General features: G+C 40.8%; 1 protein-coding gene across 4 annotated transcripts in view; it reads right to left on the reverse strand.

Moving 5' to 3' along the window:
• Positions 1–963: 963 nt before the first annotated feature.
• gdpd2 (glycerophosphodiester phosphodiesterase domain containing 2) overlaps positions 964–16,049 on the reverse strand; it is a 69,852-nt gene continuing 54,766 nt past the window's right edge. For 2 of the 4 annotated variants that reach the window (XM_069893048.1, XM_069893047.1), the window contains exons 13-16: positions 10,964–11,111; positions 9,288–9,370; positions 5,240–5,280; positions 964–1,501 (exon numbers count right to left, since the gene is read on the reverse strand). In XM_069893048.1, the coding sequence (XP_069749149.1) occupies positions 1,461–1,501; positions 5,240–5,280; positions 9,288–9,370; positions 10,964–11,111 (313 nt within the window). In that variant the 3' untranslated portion in view covers positions 964–1,460. Of the gene's footprint in view, positions 1,502–5,239; positions 5,281–7,616; positions 7,690–9,287; positions 9,371–10,963; positions 11,112–16,049 lie in introns of those variants that run through there. The other 2 variants (XM_069893049.1, XM_069893050.1) reach the window with 2 other exon arrangements.

The following is a 16,049-nucleotide window of genomic DNA, read 5'->3' on the forward strand; positions in this document are numbered from 1 at the left end:
TCTGTAGTGCGACTTATCGTTGTTGCCCATGTAAGGTAAAACATCATGAGATGGGAATGTGTAGGGAGTTACCCTGTACAGGGCTGTAACAAGAAGGGGAGGTGTCCTTGTACTCCTGTTAGGTAAAACATCATGAGATGGGAATGTACAGGGCTGTAACAAGATGTGAATGCATCCTTGTACTTACAAGATAAGAGAGACATTGATGGATTGAGAGGCAGGAAGCTAGCAGGGAAAGGATAGCAACAGTTTTAGTCATTGGACAAGTAATGATATGATGATGTTCTAAGCACATATCCAAGGGTATAAAAAATCACCATTTTGCTGATAACGGCAGAATGCATTCTCCGACTAACATGTTTAGTCGCAAGTGTTACAATCCGGTAATAAAGAACAAAGAACCCTGATTTCGACTCAGCCTGGTGTTTGTCTCACTCATTCATGAACAAAGCAGACCTAACACCCATGAGACCAACTACTGCCATGTCATCAGTAAACTTGACAAAGGAAATTCTTTCACGACCGGTTCACTGTTCACTCTCAATTATACAATGCCAAATACAACATGGTGGCCACCACGACAAGGTCTCTCAATACCTGCTTGTCTCCATTCATTTTGACGCATTGGCCACCCCTACCATAGGCGCCATTTTGCATAGATATGCTGGTGCCCTCTCCCCCCCCCACCCCCGCCAACCATGGTTACCCTAATAATACAGGGAATTATATGGAAGTGGGTGTTGGGGTGGGGAATGAGGAGAGGAGGTGGTGGGGGAAAAATACCACTAATATTTGATCATTTTTGGTGAGCTCCGGTACCTAAAATATTAGCACTGCACCGCTGGATCCAGGAGGATTAGAGGCAGAGGCACAAGGCTGAGAAACAGCTTCTTCCCAAGAGCATTGAGACTACTGAATAACTGATGAACTGGTCATACAATCCCTCAATGAATCAACTTTGAATTTAACAATAATATTATTTATTTTAATATTTGTGTGTAAGTATGTGCATATGTATAATTTGCCTGTATGTGTGTTTACAGGGCGTTGCACTAATGATCAAGAATGCTGTTTCGTCAGTTTGTACTTGTACAATTGGATGATAAATAAACTTGAACTTTGACCTTTGTCCTGCACACTCAGGCCACAATGCAATTCCTGTGTCATCAAGCAGTTACTGATTGTGTAACTTAATTAATAGTAATCATTTTTAAATTTAGACATACAGCACAGTAACAGGCCAATTTGGCCCACAATTTGCACCCCAATAACCTACACCCCCGGTACATTTTGAACAGTGTGAGGAAACCGGATTCCCCAGAGAAAACTCACACACACACATGGGGAGAACATATAAACTCCTTACAGAGCACGGGATTCAAACCCTGGTCCAGTCCTGATTGCTGGTGCTGTAAAGGCGTTGCGCTAACCGCTACACCAACCGTGCTCTCAAAACTTAATCAGAGGAAAGTATCTTCAACATCTCCTTGAATATTAACTTCTGGAATAGAAAAACAATAAACAAGTTGTTAAAAGGTGAATAGTTATTTGGGAACAACCAAATACAATGGCTTAATAATTACAATGGAAAACGTTGACAGTTGTCCTGACTTAATCATAATTTGATAATGGTTAAGCAATCTGACAGTATATTTTTGACTAAGGATTAATGAGTGATAGGTATAAATAGTCTGGCTGTTGTAACAAAGAAGGTGACTTTACATATACAATCACTGCATACCTGATGACTATGTAATGTAAAAACATGTAGACATAATTAAATCTTTGGTTCTTAAACCATTTTCCATAATGGACCATACTTGCAGCATTCATGTTATCTGTAGCTGTATCCTTATAAATTATTTTCAGTGAAATTTTTTTGATGTTGCATGGTGTTCATGTGAGGCAAAAATAATATGACATGGTAGAAGAGGAGGGAGGGGTTGGGAAGAATTTCCTGTGGAACATAAACTCTGGCCTGGTCTTATTGGGTGACTGTCTTTTCTGGAACTCAGTACATTTGTATACCCTGGGATGTCCATTGTAATAAACAATCATGTATCACATGGCATGTGTTGTAATGAAGTTTTTTGCGTGTACAGGTGCATTTTGTTTCAGTTTTCACAGGAAAAGCTATTAGAAAATATGAATCCAACATGCAACAAAAATTCCAAATTCACATGTGAAAAAAATTGGTATTTAGCATAATGGCACATTATTCCCACAGGTTTCTCTTTTCAGAATAAAAACAGAAAAGCTGGAGGAACTCAGATGGTCTCTCAACATCCATAAGAGATAAAAATGCGGTGCCTTCCATAATGTTTGGGACAAAGACACCTTGTTTTCCTTTGTTTGCCCCTGTACTCCACAGTTTTAAATTTATAATCAAACAATTTACATGTAATTAAAGTGCACATTCCAAATTTTATTCAGTTATTTGTATACATTTTGGTTTGACCATGTAGAAATCACAGAACATTTAATACATAGTCCCCTCATTTCAGAGCACCATAATGTTTGGGACATTTAAGTTTGGTGTTTGTGAATACTCGGGTATGTTTATTTGCTTCATTGGTGAAGGTATAAGAGAGCTAGGTTTGCTTCTAAGCTTTTCATCACCTTTGGAGCCAGAGGTGATCATGAAGACCAAAGTTGTGCCAATGAAAGTGAAATAATCCATTATATGGCTGAAAAACAAGAATAAAACAGTAAGAGACATCACTCAAACCTAAGGATTACCAAAATCAACCGTTTGGAACATCATTAAAGGAGAAATACCATACTGGAAAGCTCAGGAATCACAAAGAGAATGGTGGGTCAAGGAAGACCTACAAAGTTGATCACAGAAGAATTCTCATCATAATGAAGAACAATCTCCAAATGCTTCTCCGACAAATCAGAAACTTTCTTTAAAAGTAGGTGTGTATCATTGAATCTTGCAGCGATCCAAAATTGCATGTTCTTGCTTTTAATTTCAAGTCCATTAAAAATTATCAAAGCTCTCTCCCTGCAGCTGTGTGCATGAGTGAAACACTTACCTCTCGAACATTTAATTTTTCTTCAGTGAACAGTGTTCATCAAATATCTCGATAATCTTGTCAAATTTTCCCTGATCTTCTGTCTCAGCAAAAAATGTATTGAAAACCTCTAGTACTTGAGGTTCCACCACAGTAAGTAGCAGTCCAACCTTCTGTGGATCAGGGTTCCTATCGTCCAATGGTTTGCAGGTACAGCATGAATCTTAGTTTGAACAGCCTCCACTCATGGTCAAAATTTCCAGTCCAATTTCCAGTACCAGGAGTTTCATACTTTCCATTTCTTTCCTGCTTTCGACTGATTCATATTCTGCACTCTCCTGGTGTTTCTTCCTCTCCTGGTACCATGTGATGTTTCTTTTATTGTGATAAAGAATCTTGGGTTCATTTAAAACAATTGAAGCTGCAATAAACCAGTCTCTGACTCCCTCTAGAGGTCAGGAGGATCACTCTTATCAGTACACATACCTGAGTATTCACAAACACCTCTGAAGCTAAATGTCCCAAACATTATGGTACCCTGAAAAGAGCGTACTATGTATAAAATGTTCTGTAATTTCTATGTCAAACCAAAATGTTTACAAATAACCTTGAATAAAATCTGGAATGTGCACTTAAATTCATGCGAATTGTTTCATTACACACTTAAAACTGTGGAACACAGGGGCAAATAAAGGAAAAAAGTATAATTGTCCCAAAATTATGGAGAGCACTGTATATTACCAATGTTTCAGACGTGAGCCCTTCCTCAAGTTATGTGTAAATAAGACAGATGTCTGTATTAAAAGGCTGGGGAAAAGGTAAGAATGGGAGGGGAGGAGTACAGACCAACAGACAAAAGGTGTTAATTGGCTATGATAAGAGGACAGGAGAGAGGAATGTTGAGAATTGATTACAGAAGGGGGTTGTTTTTGGTGCTGTGATAGGAGACAGGGAAAAGGGACCACTCCCTCCATGTCTCCCTCATTCAAAACTCCCTCCACACCAATTGCCCCCCAAAAAGGATCCCAAACTTACTGCTAAAGCAATAAAGATGTTTTTCAAAGCTAAAAAAATTCTTGAATGACCAAGTCAGTCACCCAACCTAAATCCAATTGAGCACGCCTTCCATCTGCTGAAGAGAAAACTCAAAGGACAAACCTCCAAAATGAGCAGGAGCTGCAGTTGAGACCTGGCAGAGCATCACCAGAGAAGATACTCAGTACCTGGTGATGTCTATGAATCATAGAATTCAAGCAGTTATTGCCTGCAAGGGATATGCAACAAAGTACTAAACATGACTACTTTAATATGCATACCATTGCTATGGCCCAAATATGGTGCCTGGAAATGAGGGGACTGTATAAAAAGTGCTGTGATTTCTACATGGTCAAACCAAAATGTATACAAATAAACTAGAATAAAATCTGGAATGTGCACTTTAATCACATGTGAATTGTTTGATTTCAAATTTAAAACTGCGGAGCTTAGGGGCAAATAAAGAAAAACATTGTCTTTGTCCCAAACATTGTGGAGGGCACTGTAACTAAAAACATAATTTGGACAAAATTGCATGTAATAACATTAGGACTGATTGACTTTTTGAAATACAGAGTTCCATGGAATTATTCATGAGGCTTACAAGTTTAAATGTAATTAAAGGGTTGAGGTACTGGGTACATGGAAAGGATTCCTTAAATAGACAGGAATTTAATTGAATAATTTGGATAAGTTCCATGTAAAATAAGATAATCATGAATACTATGGAATATACCTGTACTTGGATAATACTATATAAGGAAGGAATATAATTGAATAGTATAGTCAATATCGAGATAATGAATACTAGGGTAAAACCTGCAAACTAAGTTCTCACCAAGCACTTAGAAATGCATTAAATTCTATGACTGACGTCCCAGAAAGGACCATGTTTGAATGAAGCATAAATTTAAAATATAAGGCTGCAACATTAGGTTCATTTTTGGGCCTCTGTTCCTTCTGAGCTAGGTTAATTGGTAAGAGTGTAGGCATACAGAATTTAACCTGCGGGTTAATCGACACAAAGATTTAAGCAACTCGCTGAAGTCAGGTTACAAGGTTGTAAAAACTAAGTGCAATAATAATATTTTGAGTTTAACTGGGAAGATTTCAGTTTGGAAAATAATATATGAAAAGTGGCAACATCATTCAGCCTCAGAGCCTCTAGATATTCTTTGCTAACTCACCATAACTATTTTTTTTACCTCTGATATTTCTGTGTCTTGACCTGCAAAAAAAAACTTCATCAATTGAATAATATCAGTTGAACTTCTCTCATTAATACCTCCCACAATCTCATATTTGTCAATTAAAATGTCAATGAATCTATTTATGGATCAATGTGCAAATTTACAACATAAATCAGAAATGTCCAGAGCATAAAACAATATACAGTTGAATAAATGAGTTTGCATTGCAACTTGAGCTTACTCTATCATTCATTAAAAAGATGTTTGATCTAATCACGACCCCAGCTCTCCAGGCTTCCCAAAAGGACATAAATTTGTCAATTGTAACCTTGAATATACATTCACAGATCCATTTTTCATTGCTCTCTTGGTAGAGAATTCTAAAGATATATGATCCTTTTAGAGAAGAAATTCCCCATCATTCTGTCTTTTATGATAATGAAACTCTGCCTTCTAATTCTAAATCCCACATGAAGGGAAATATCCTCCCATCAGCTATCTACAGACTTACTCACAATCTTAATAGAAGATGATTCTGAAAATACTCAGAAGCATCTCTGGAAAGGCAAAGATAGTATTTCAGGTCAATGATCTTTTATCAAAACCAGAAAAGCTTAGAAAATGAACAGTGTAAAATTGCGATGGAAAGGGAATGGCGAAGAGAGATTGGATGTTACAACTGCCGATTCTGGTACACAGAAGGCAGTGAAGTTATTAATCACAGTTGATTGTCTGGAACTTAAATAAATAGGATCTGTTCCAATTTGCCGACTGTAGCAACAGATCTACAGCAGATGCCATCTCACTGGCTCTACACAAAACCCTGGAAGTCCTGCTCAGCAAAGTTGCATACGTCAGGATGCTCTTTATCGACTACAGCTCAGCATTCAACACCATTATCCCTTCAAAACTGATCAGCAAACTCCAAGACTTGGACCTCAATACCCCATTGTGAAATTGGATCCTGGATTTCCTCACATCCAGACCCCAATAAGTGTAGATTGGCAAGAACATCTCCACAATCTCATTCAACACCAGAGCACCACAGGGCTACATACTTAACCCCCTCCTCTACTCATTTACATCAATGACTGTGTGGGTCAGTACAACAAAAATACCATGTACAAGTTCACTGACAATACCATGGTAGTGGGCAATAAGTTTGCCAGTGAGGGGTACAAAACCTAACTGAATGGTGTACTGACAACAATCTCTTACTTAATGTTACCAAAGCCAAGGAGCTGTTTGTAGATTTTAGTAAAGGAAAACCAAAGGAGTACAATCCAGTAATCATTGGGACATCAGAGATGGAGAGTGTGAGCAAATTTACCTTCCTGGAAGTCATTATCTCGGAAGCACAGAGGACCCCAAAACCCACCAGTTGTAGATATTCACCCAGACAAATGGTTACTTAAACAAAAGTTGTTTTTAATTATCTTTAAACATGAAAATAGGATCACATTTTAACTTATCACTATTGGCTTAACTAACCTAACAACCCCACCTTCTAATTCTAAGTGCACATGTATGAAATGTGTGTGTTAGTTCAGAAAAGTTCTTTGTTTCACAGTCCAATCTCACTTCTCATTCCTCCAAGTTCGCTGGTTGCAGGCAATTCTTAGACTGTGCACAGAATTTAACATGTATAAAGTTCACCAGGCTTTGGTGCTTGAAAGGTAAATGGTTACCTCTCAGGAAGGTTCTTACTGCATAAGGGGACTAATTGAATGCCAAGTTTGGAATTGAAAGAAAGCTGGGTAGCAGGGTAGGATATGAGAAAAGTATTTTTTGAGTAGTGAGAGTTGTGTTCAGGGCACATGAATGTCCTTATTTCTGAATTACTGAGAGTTAATGTGCAAGTTGAATTAATTTACTTTTTACCTTTGTTACAAGATAATAAATTTGACTACTTTCAATAATACCTAACTACAAGCTGGAGTATTGTGAATGTATCTGATCAATATAAAATTGTATATATCTGTGACAGAAGGTATGCAACAAAGGTTCATCAAATTGATTCCATGGGTAAAGGATTCTTCTACAAGAAGGAGTTAAGCAGGCTGGGACTACATTCTGTACAATTTAGAGAAACGAGAGATAACCTTATTAAAGCATACAAAACTTTCACAGATCAGATGCAGGGATGATATTTCACCTTTTATCCTCCAAAGATGTATCTGCATCTCTGTTTCAATTTGTTTTTGTACCATTTTGTTTCCTGTTTTAAAGTCATTGTTACTTTTATCATTTGAATTGCATCACATCATACATATTCCCTCCATTCCCTTCACCTCCACCTTTCTGAAACTTGCCTTCTCACATTTCCAATTCTGATTAAGGGTCCATTACTTTTCTGTCATTGGTGTCACTGTTGGGGAGGGGGGGTTTGCAGGGGGTCCAGACCGCACCGGGTGACATCATCAAAGGGGGTGACACCAAATGACTGTCTATAACATTTTGTTGCAGTGTTTCAGCAGAAATAAAAAAAAGAATAAAAATACCCTTGTAGTTACAACAGCAAAAACATTTTTCGTAAGCCCAGCATACATGTATCAATACACCTATAAGGCTAAAATTCTTTGCTAATTTACTTTTTGAACCTTCTAATGCGCTCCGGTCAGAGCTGTCATTATTACCCAATTACAATGATGCTTGGAATCACATGGTTTTGTCTGCACGCGCTACAACCTCTCGCGCTGTGGGTTCTATTACTGCTGGTGTTTTTATAGTCGCTGCTTTTGTCAAATTTTCTGGTGTTTTAGCTACAATATTGTGGTAATTAGTATTTGTGAACTGATATCAGTAACTTTTTTAAAGAATAAAGTAGTAATTAAAAGAAACTATGTAAATGTAAACACATTTAGGCTGTGCGTTTGATATTGTAATTTAAAGGTGGAATTTTAATTTTGTTCCTTGTTTATCTCACTACTATTGCCATTACATTCAGTGATGTACGGGAATTACGATTAACGAGTAACATTCGTACAAAAAACATTACTAAGGATTCTGTATGGTCTGGTACGGGCTGCTACGGGAGAAGGTCCTTGGGGGAGGGGTGAGTAATACCATGAGTTACAGCACTGGGTGACACCACTGCTTTCTGTTCCTGTGATCTTTCTTATCCTGCTGAGCACTTTCAGCGTTCTATTTTTGTTTTAGATTTCTCGTATCTATAGTTATTTTGTGCTCCAAAAAATAACTGTTTGAACTGCTTGGAACCAAGAGTCAGTGTCTCACAATGTGGTATTATCCATTCAGTAGTGACCTGAGAAAAGATTCTTTGGAATTATCAAACCATAAAGGTTGGGGAGGGTCAGTCACAGAGTGACTGCAATGGTCAAAATTATACATTTCTGGATATTAAGAAAAATCTGGGAATATGGAGTATTTTAGGAAAGCAGTGTCAAGGTAAATGATCAGCCATAATCTTATCAAATGGCAGAGCAGATCCTAGGTTCAGAATTATTTACTTCTGTTTCTATTTCTTATTCTACAATACATGTACATCTCTCCTAAATTGGACACCAAAAACTGCATGCTGTGCACCTTGTGTGCTTTCATCAGTATCTGTAGAATCTAAAAGGAAAAATGACAATTCTTTCTTTTGATCCCTGCCAGTAATTCTTGCTTATTTAATGGATCTTGAAAGTAGATGAGATGGAACAGCCTTGCCACCTGTCCTCCCCAATAGCAGAATATGCACCGAGAGATGAATTTGAAGCTTCGTGGCATGAATTACAATATTTACTGGTACAGGTACTATTTTGCAATGTTCTTTTTGTAGTACAAATTGTTACATTTTCATTGTATTAAAATTCTGGATTATTTCATGTCAAAATAGACAAAGATATGTGTTCTTCACAAGTAAAAACAGAATACACCACTGGAAAGTCTCACTTCTTGGCCTTGAATCTAAATTTTTGGGACTGCATGCTTGAGTACTGCAATACCTTGGTATTGCTGCTTCAGGAAACACTCATTTTTAAAAAAAATTATACGCAATTAAAATTTCTATTTTGTCTGCAGGCTAAGTAGTTTATCTTACCATTGAGTGAAGCATATTAGGAGAATCGTCAGGAAAGACACAAGATCAACAATGATCCATATTATTAAATAGAGTCCAGGAGACTGAAACAAAAATAGGAAAAAATATTAAACAAAAACTAATGAAATATAATTACTATAAACAAGATTACAGAAAATTACTAATACCAATACTGAACAGCAGAGCAAAGCTTCACAAGTCTGGTTTCCAAACTCCAGAGTTACAGGAATTATCAAATGGACTCTTGGTAAACATGAACAAATGGTGGTGATTTTCGCTAGAGGTACAAAGTGAAAATGCTAGCATTTATTAACTTGGTTAGCAAGTTAAAATCTATCTCTTATTTTGATTTCAAACACACAAGTTTGAATTTTACATAATTCTGTGTTGTTGGGAGCTGGCAAACATTGTAAAACTGTGCATCAAATTTTTAGTACATTCATTAAGATTATAAATTAATGACCATTTAAGGGCAACACATTTATAAGTATTGGTGCAAATGGGAACTAATAAGTTATACAATAAGCCACTGACTTGAAACATTAGCCAGAGTTTTCATTAATTGTTCAGAAATGCACCTCAACATGCTAAGTGCTTTCAATATTTTCTGGCTCAATTATTCTTGCTATTATCTCTACTTTCCCAGCCTTCAAAAATGAGTTTAATGACTCATACATTCTATAACTTGGCCATACTTGCATATTGCTGCCTGCACTTCAATATTTTTTTCCCCATTGGGTTTAGGTATGTGCTTTTGCTAGTTAAAAAAATTAATTAAATAGATTCAAATGATACAAATAGGTTAGGCAGAGAACACAACTATAAAGCAGTGGTTCTCAACTTTTTTCTTTCCACTCACATACAACTTTAAGTAATCCCTATGCCATCGGTGCTCTGTGATGAGTAAGGGATTGCCTAAGGTGGTATGTGATTGGGAAGGGAAGGTTGAGAATCACTGCTCTAAACCCAATTGTTGCTGAAATATTTTGCTTGAAAAAAAATTGTAATTGGCCCATTTCCTTTGGAGTTATGAAAGCCTGCACTTAATTAGGTGTGATTAAATAGTGGTTTTCAAACTTTTTCTTTCCACCCACATACCATCTTAAGGAATCCCTTACCCATCACAGAGCACGTAAGACATAGGGAAAATTTAAAGTGGTATGTGAGAGGAAAGAAAAAGGTTAAGAATCACTGGTATAAAGGAAGGGGGAAGATGTTTAGAAAGAATGTAAAGGGGAAATTGTTCATTCAGAGGGTGGTATGCACATGGAATAAGTTATCAGATAATATGGTAGAGGCAGGTACGTTATTTTCATTTAAGAAGCATTTGGATAATTACATGGATAGGAGAGGCATTCAGAGGGTGGTATGCACATGGAATAAGTTATCAGATAATATGGTAGAGGCAGGTACGTTATTTTCATTTAAGAAGCATTTGGATAATTACATGGATAGGAGAGGCTTGAGACTAAAGAAGGAGGACACTTTGTTCAGAATGGATAAGCTGAGCCTATGGGTCTATTTCCGTGCTGTAAGACACGATGACTGTATCACCAGTGTTTGTCTCTTGGTTCAGGAACAAATGAAAAAATGTACAATTTGTGTCAGATCCATCCTTACTTCATTAAGCACCTCCCATCCTTAATCACTTTGGTTAGTTTAAAGATTTCACTTACCACATGCCAAATAGGTACTTCCATCTTCTGGAAGATATGACATGCATTAGTTGTTACAGAGTTTACTTTGGCACACCACAGTGTGGAAAACACCCAACGTTCATTGACCACATAAACATTTGTGCTGATATTTTCTGTGGCATAGTTCCTGAAATTACATATTAGTGTGACAAAAGGCATTATTGATACGCACTATTGATGACTCTAAAGACTGAGTGAGGAATGATAGGGCTTTAATACGCATTAGATTTCGGCTGGCCCAACTCCATGTGCACGAATGAAGGGAAGGGGGTAGGGAGGTCAACCTTTCTATCCAAGTCACAGAGGGAGGGGTTACATGAGGTTGAGTCATCAGTAGGCGGGCCAGCCACTTATGTACAGAGCAGCAGCAGCATATACATGTATATATATGTCACTACGTTCATCACCCTCTTCTAAAAAAAATAAGACCCAGTCCTAAGGTTCAGCCAGTCAGATGGCTTCCTCTGCCTCTATGACCTGCGCAGCTCAGCCGGGGATTGCTGATCAGGTGTCTTGAGGTGGGGAGGGGGCAAGGCTGTTGCCGTAGGAGGTGGAGTCTGGTTGTCAGTGGAGACAACCGTGGCAATTTGCTTGGCAAGGCGAGGGTCCCAGGAATGTGGCATGGGTGCCTGAGGGGTGTACCAAGACCCTCTAGGGCAGGGGTATCAAACTCAAATTCACAGAGGGCCAAAATTAAAAACTTGGACTAAGTCATGGGACAAAACGAAATATTCATTGAAAATTTTCAACAACATCTGCATGTTTTCTCTTCTTTCAACATATGTAATGTTAAACTTTTTCTTATTAAAATAAATGTATAATAATAGTTTTGGTTAAATTCTTTCCAGAAGAAGCATTAACAAATGAGAAATAAAATATTCAATAAATAATATTTCTCTATAGCCTTTAAGCTCCTTTTAAATGTATTTTTTTTCACAAGCCAACAAGTCAAAAAAATAACAACTTGCTTCAATGAAAATCCAATCTTTCAACGACGAACAGTCCAAAGTTAACCAAAGAAAATATTAATCAAAGCTGAGCTTGCTTCACTGTGATTTACTCTGATGCACCTGGGTCTAAACCAGATACTTGGCATCTCTTCTTAGATGGAAGTTCATCAAAGTCTGGGGTCAGAGTTTGCCTCCCACCTGTCTTGAAAGGTCCTGTTTTCTGTCTTTCGTTTGGCCATTTTTCGTAAGGGGTTTATTACACGTGAGTTGGGTGACAGGTCGCAGATGCTAATGAAAGTAAAGAGAGGAGGTGGGGGCGATTAGCGGGCTGACGGGCCGGCGCCAACGCATTTGCAAAGCATTCTGGGATTTGTAGTATTAGCTGTGCATGCGCTCTACTAGCGGGGTGGCCAGCAGGCCAGCTCTAATACATATTTGATATGATCTTGCGGGCCAAAAATAATTATATCACGGGCCAAATTTGGCCCCCAGGTCTGAGTTTGATATGTGTACTCTAGGGGATGATGTGAGTGTGTTTATGTGGTGGTTGGGGCTGGGGGTAGGTGGGTGTCTCTTGCACGTGCCAGGCCCTGGACAGGGACTGTGTCCTCAAGGCTGTCAGGGTACTGGACGTATGCGTATTATGGATTTGCGTGCAGGAGCTGCACCTCTTTCACCAATGGATCAGTCCTATGGCCCTTTGTGTGCTTCCTCAGCAGGACGGGTCCCGGAGATGAGAGCCAGGGTGGCAGAATGGTTCCGGTCACCACCCTCCTGGGGAAGGAAAACATGCATTCCTGAGGGGTGATATTTGTAGCCGTGCATAGGAGGGATTAGATGCGATGGTTTGCCTCTGGCAGGACTTCTTGCCAGTGAGACACTGCCAGGCCTTTTGACTTAAGGGTCAGGAGGATCACTTCTAAAAGGTGGTGTTTTCTCGCTCCACCTGGCTGTTTTCCCTGGGGGTTATAGCTCGTAGTCCTACTAGTGGCTATGCCTCTAGCCAACTGCAGCTCATTGCTCATGAATGAGAACCCCCGATCACTATGAATATAGTCCGTGTACCCGAAGAGGGTGAATATGCTGCGGAGTGCCTTGATAACTGTGGCAGAGGTCATGTCAGGACAGGGGATGGCAAAGGGGAATCTGGAGAACTCGTCTATGACGTTGAAGAAATAGACATTCCTATTGGTCGAGGGCAGGGGGTTCCTTGAAATCGACACAGCCATTAAAAAGGATGTGTGGCTTGATGAGGTGTGCCTTGTTGGGCCTGAAGAACTGCGGTACAGTGTCTAGTCAGGGACCCGACATCCTCAATGGAATACAGGAGATTCCGTGCTTTTATGAAGTAGAACAACCTCGGGATTCCGGGGTGGTAGAGGTCATCGTGGAGGGACTGGATGAGGTCGAGATGCGTGCTGGCGCATGTCCCCTGGGATAGGGCATCTGGGCGATCGTTGAGTTTGCCTGGCCAGTACAGGATATCATAGTTATAATGGAGAGTTCAATTCTCCAGCTCAGGATTTTATCATTTTTGATTTTTACTCCGCAGTTTTGTATTAAACATGAAAGCGACAGCCCGTTGGTCTGTGAGCAGGTAGTGCTGGCCAGGTAGTGACACTAGTGGCACAAGACGTCAATGATTGCCTGTCCCTCCTTCTCGACTGAGGAGTGCCGTGTTTTGGGATGTAGAGGGTGCGGGAAAAATATGCTACTAGCCTACCCACCTGGTTGAGAGTGGCAGCCAGTGTGAAGTCAGAGGCATCGCTCTCCACCTGGAATGGGATGGACTCATCCATAGCATGCATCGTGGCTTTAGCGATGTCTCCTTTGATTTGGTTGAATACCGCCTGGGATTCTGCCGATAAGGGGAAGTTTGTGGACCTTACTAAGGGATAGGCTTTATTGGTTTAATTGGGCACCCACTGGGCATAGTAAGAAAAGAACCCCAGACACCGTTTCAGTGTCTTGAGGTTGTGTGAAATTAGGAGCTCCATAAGGGGATGCCTGTGGTCGGGGACGGGGGAAATGATGGAATGATGCATCCAAGGAGGGCCAGGTGACTGGTAGTAAACCTACACTTCTTGTTATAAGTCAGATTCAGGGACTTGGCTGTGCTGAGAAATTTCGCCAGGTTTGCGTCGTGGTCCTGCTGGTCATGGTCGCAGATGGTGACATTGTCAAGGTAGGAGAACGTCAATGTCAGTTTATGTTTGTCTACCATCCAATCCATCTACCTTTGGAACACTGAGACTCTGTTGGTGACTCCAGAGGGGACCCTGAGAAAGTGATAAAACCTGCCATCCACTTCAAAGGCAGTGTATTTGCATTCCCCCGGGTGAAGGGGGAGTTGGTGGTATTCTGATTTCAGGTCAATTGTGGAGTACACTTTGTATTGGGCTATTTTATTGACCATATCGGCTATCCGGGGTAGGGGGTAAGCATCTAACTGGGTGAAGCAGTTGATTGTCTGGCTGTAATCCATCACCATGCAGGGTTTGCTTCCACCCCTGACCACCATAATCTGGGCCCGCCAGGGGCTTGAACTGGGAGTTATGATTCCCTCTGCCAGGACTTTGGACTTTATAAATGCTTGATCCTCGGCGCTATAGTGCCTGCTTTTTATCGCAATGGGCCAGCAGTCTGGGATCAGGTTCTCGAATGGTGAAGGAGGGGATATGCCGAGGGTGGAGAGGCTGCAGGTAGGGGCCGGCTGTTGGGGGTTGTGTACTGTTATGGGTCATTGAGGTCCTCTAAACACATCGCATTAACGACACTACACAGTACCCCCAGATCTCCGCGGATTGGTCCTTTGCAGCCATAGAGATGGTCCCACTAGTGGGACTGAGAGAGAGAGAGAGAGAGAGAGTGAGAGAGAGAGAGAGAGAGAGAGAGAGAGAGAGAGAGAGAGAGAGAGAGAGAGAGAGAGAGAGAGAGAGAGAGAGTTAGTTTCTCGGCAGTGTTCAGGTGGATAAAGCTGTCTGTGCTCCCACTGTCGAACAAGCAGCTCATCCTTTTTCCATTTACCTTGATCTCCATCATCGAATGGGCAATTGGATGAGGTCTACATTGGTTCAGGGTCATGGAAGCCAGGATCGGATTACTGTCATTGCTGTCGGAGGGGAGGCCTAACTTGTAAGATGGTGGCCTCCATGTTGACTACGTTGTTGCATCGGAGAAAGAAGGAGGAAGTGACGTGGACTGTGCAGTGGAAGGCAGAGATGACTTCACCTAGGAAGGCGGAGGAGATGCTGGGTAAGATGGCGACTCCTGGGTCACGCACGCAGTTGAGCTGTTCAGGGCCGGATGTGATGTCAACCACATGCTGCACGCTCGGGAGGGTTTGGACTACTTACAGACACCCTGGTAATGCCCTTTCTTTCCGCACTCTAAGTAGGTTGCCTCCTTAGCCGGACAGAGTCATCTGGGGTGTTTCAGCTGGCCGCAGTAGTGGCACCTCGGGTGTCCGATCACGGTGGCGGCAGTGGTGGGTCTGGCGATCTCGTCGGCTTTACGTTGGGCCGAGCCAAATGTCCTGGCAAGCTGGAAGGCTCTCTTCAGGGGCAGCTTGTCCTCCTTAAGCAGTCACTTATGAATGTAGTCAAACCTCACTCCAGCTACGCAGGAAACTCGGACCAGCTCCTCCACACACTGGGCTATGGGCATGGGCTGTAGCAGTGGGCCAGCAGTCTCTCCCCAGGTCATACAGTGCTTGAGTTGCTTTCTCCTCAAGGCCAGTCGATAACATAAGTACACTTTGTTCACCTGGGATCGGTAGAAGTTCTGGAGCTCAGCCATGGCCTCACGGTAGGTCGTGCAGCTTCAGATCACCAGGTATACTCAGTGGCCAACTCTATCTTGCAGGACCATGAGTTTCTTTTCATCCGAGTCCACCAGGCCCGCTGCAACTTCAAGGAAATTTGTGAAGCAGGCGATCCACTGCTTGTACCGTTCGGCAGCTCCGGGCATCTATAGATCGATTTTGAGGCAGTCGGGTCTCAGCAGCTTGTCCATCCCGTGTGGAAAATTAATGTGTATTAAATTGATATGCACTATCGATGACTTTAAATACTGAGTGAGGAACGATAGGCTTTAAAACACATTAGATTTCAGTT

The sequence above is a fragment of the Narcine bancroftii genome, chromosome 8 (assembly GCF_036971445.1).
Source record: "Narcine bancroftii isolate sNarBan1 chromosome 8, sNarBan1.hap1, whole genome shotgun sequence".
Taxonomy (NCBI): Eukaryota; Metazoa; Chordata; class Chondrichthyes; order Torpediniformes; family Narcinidae; genus Narcine; species Narcine bancroftii.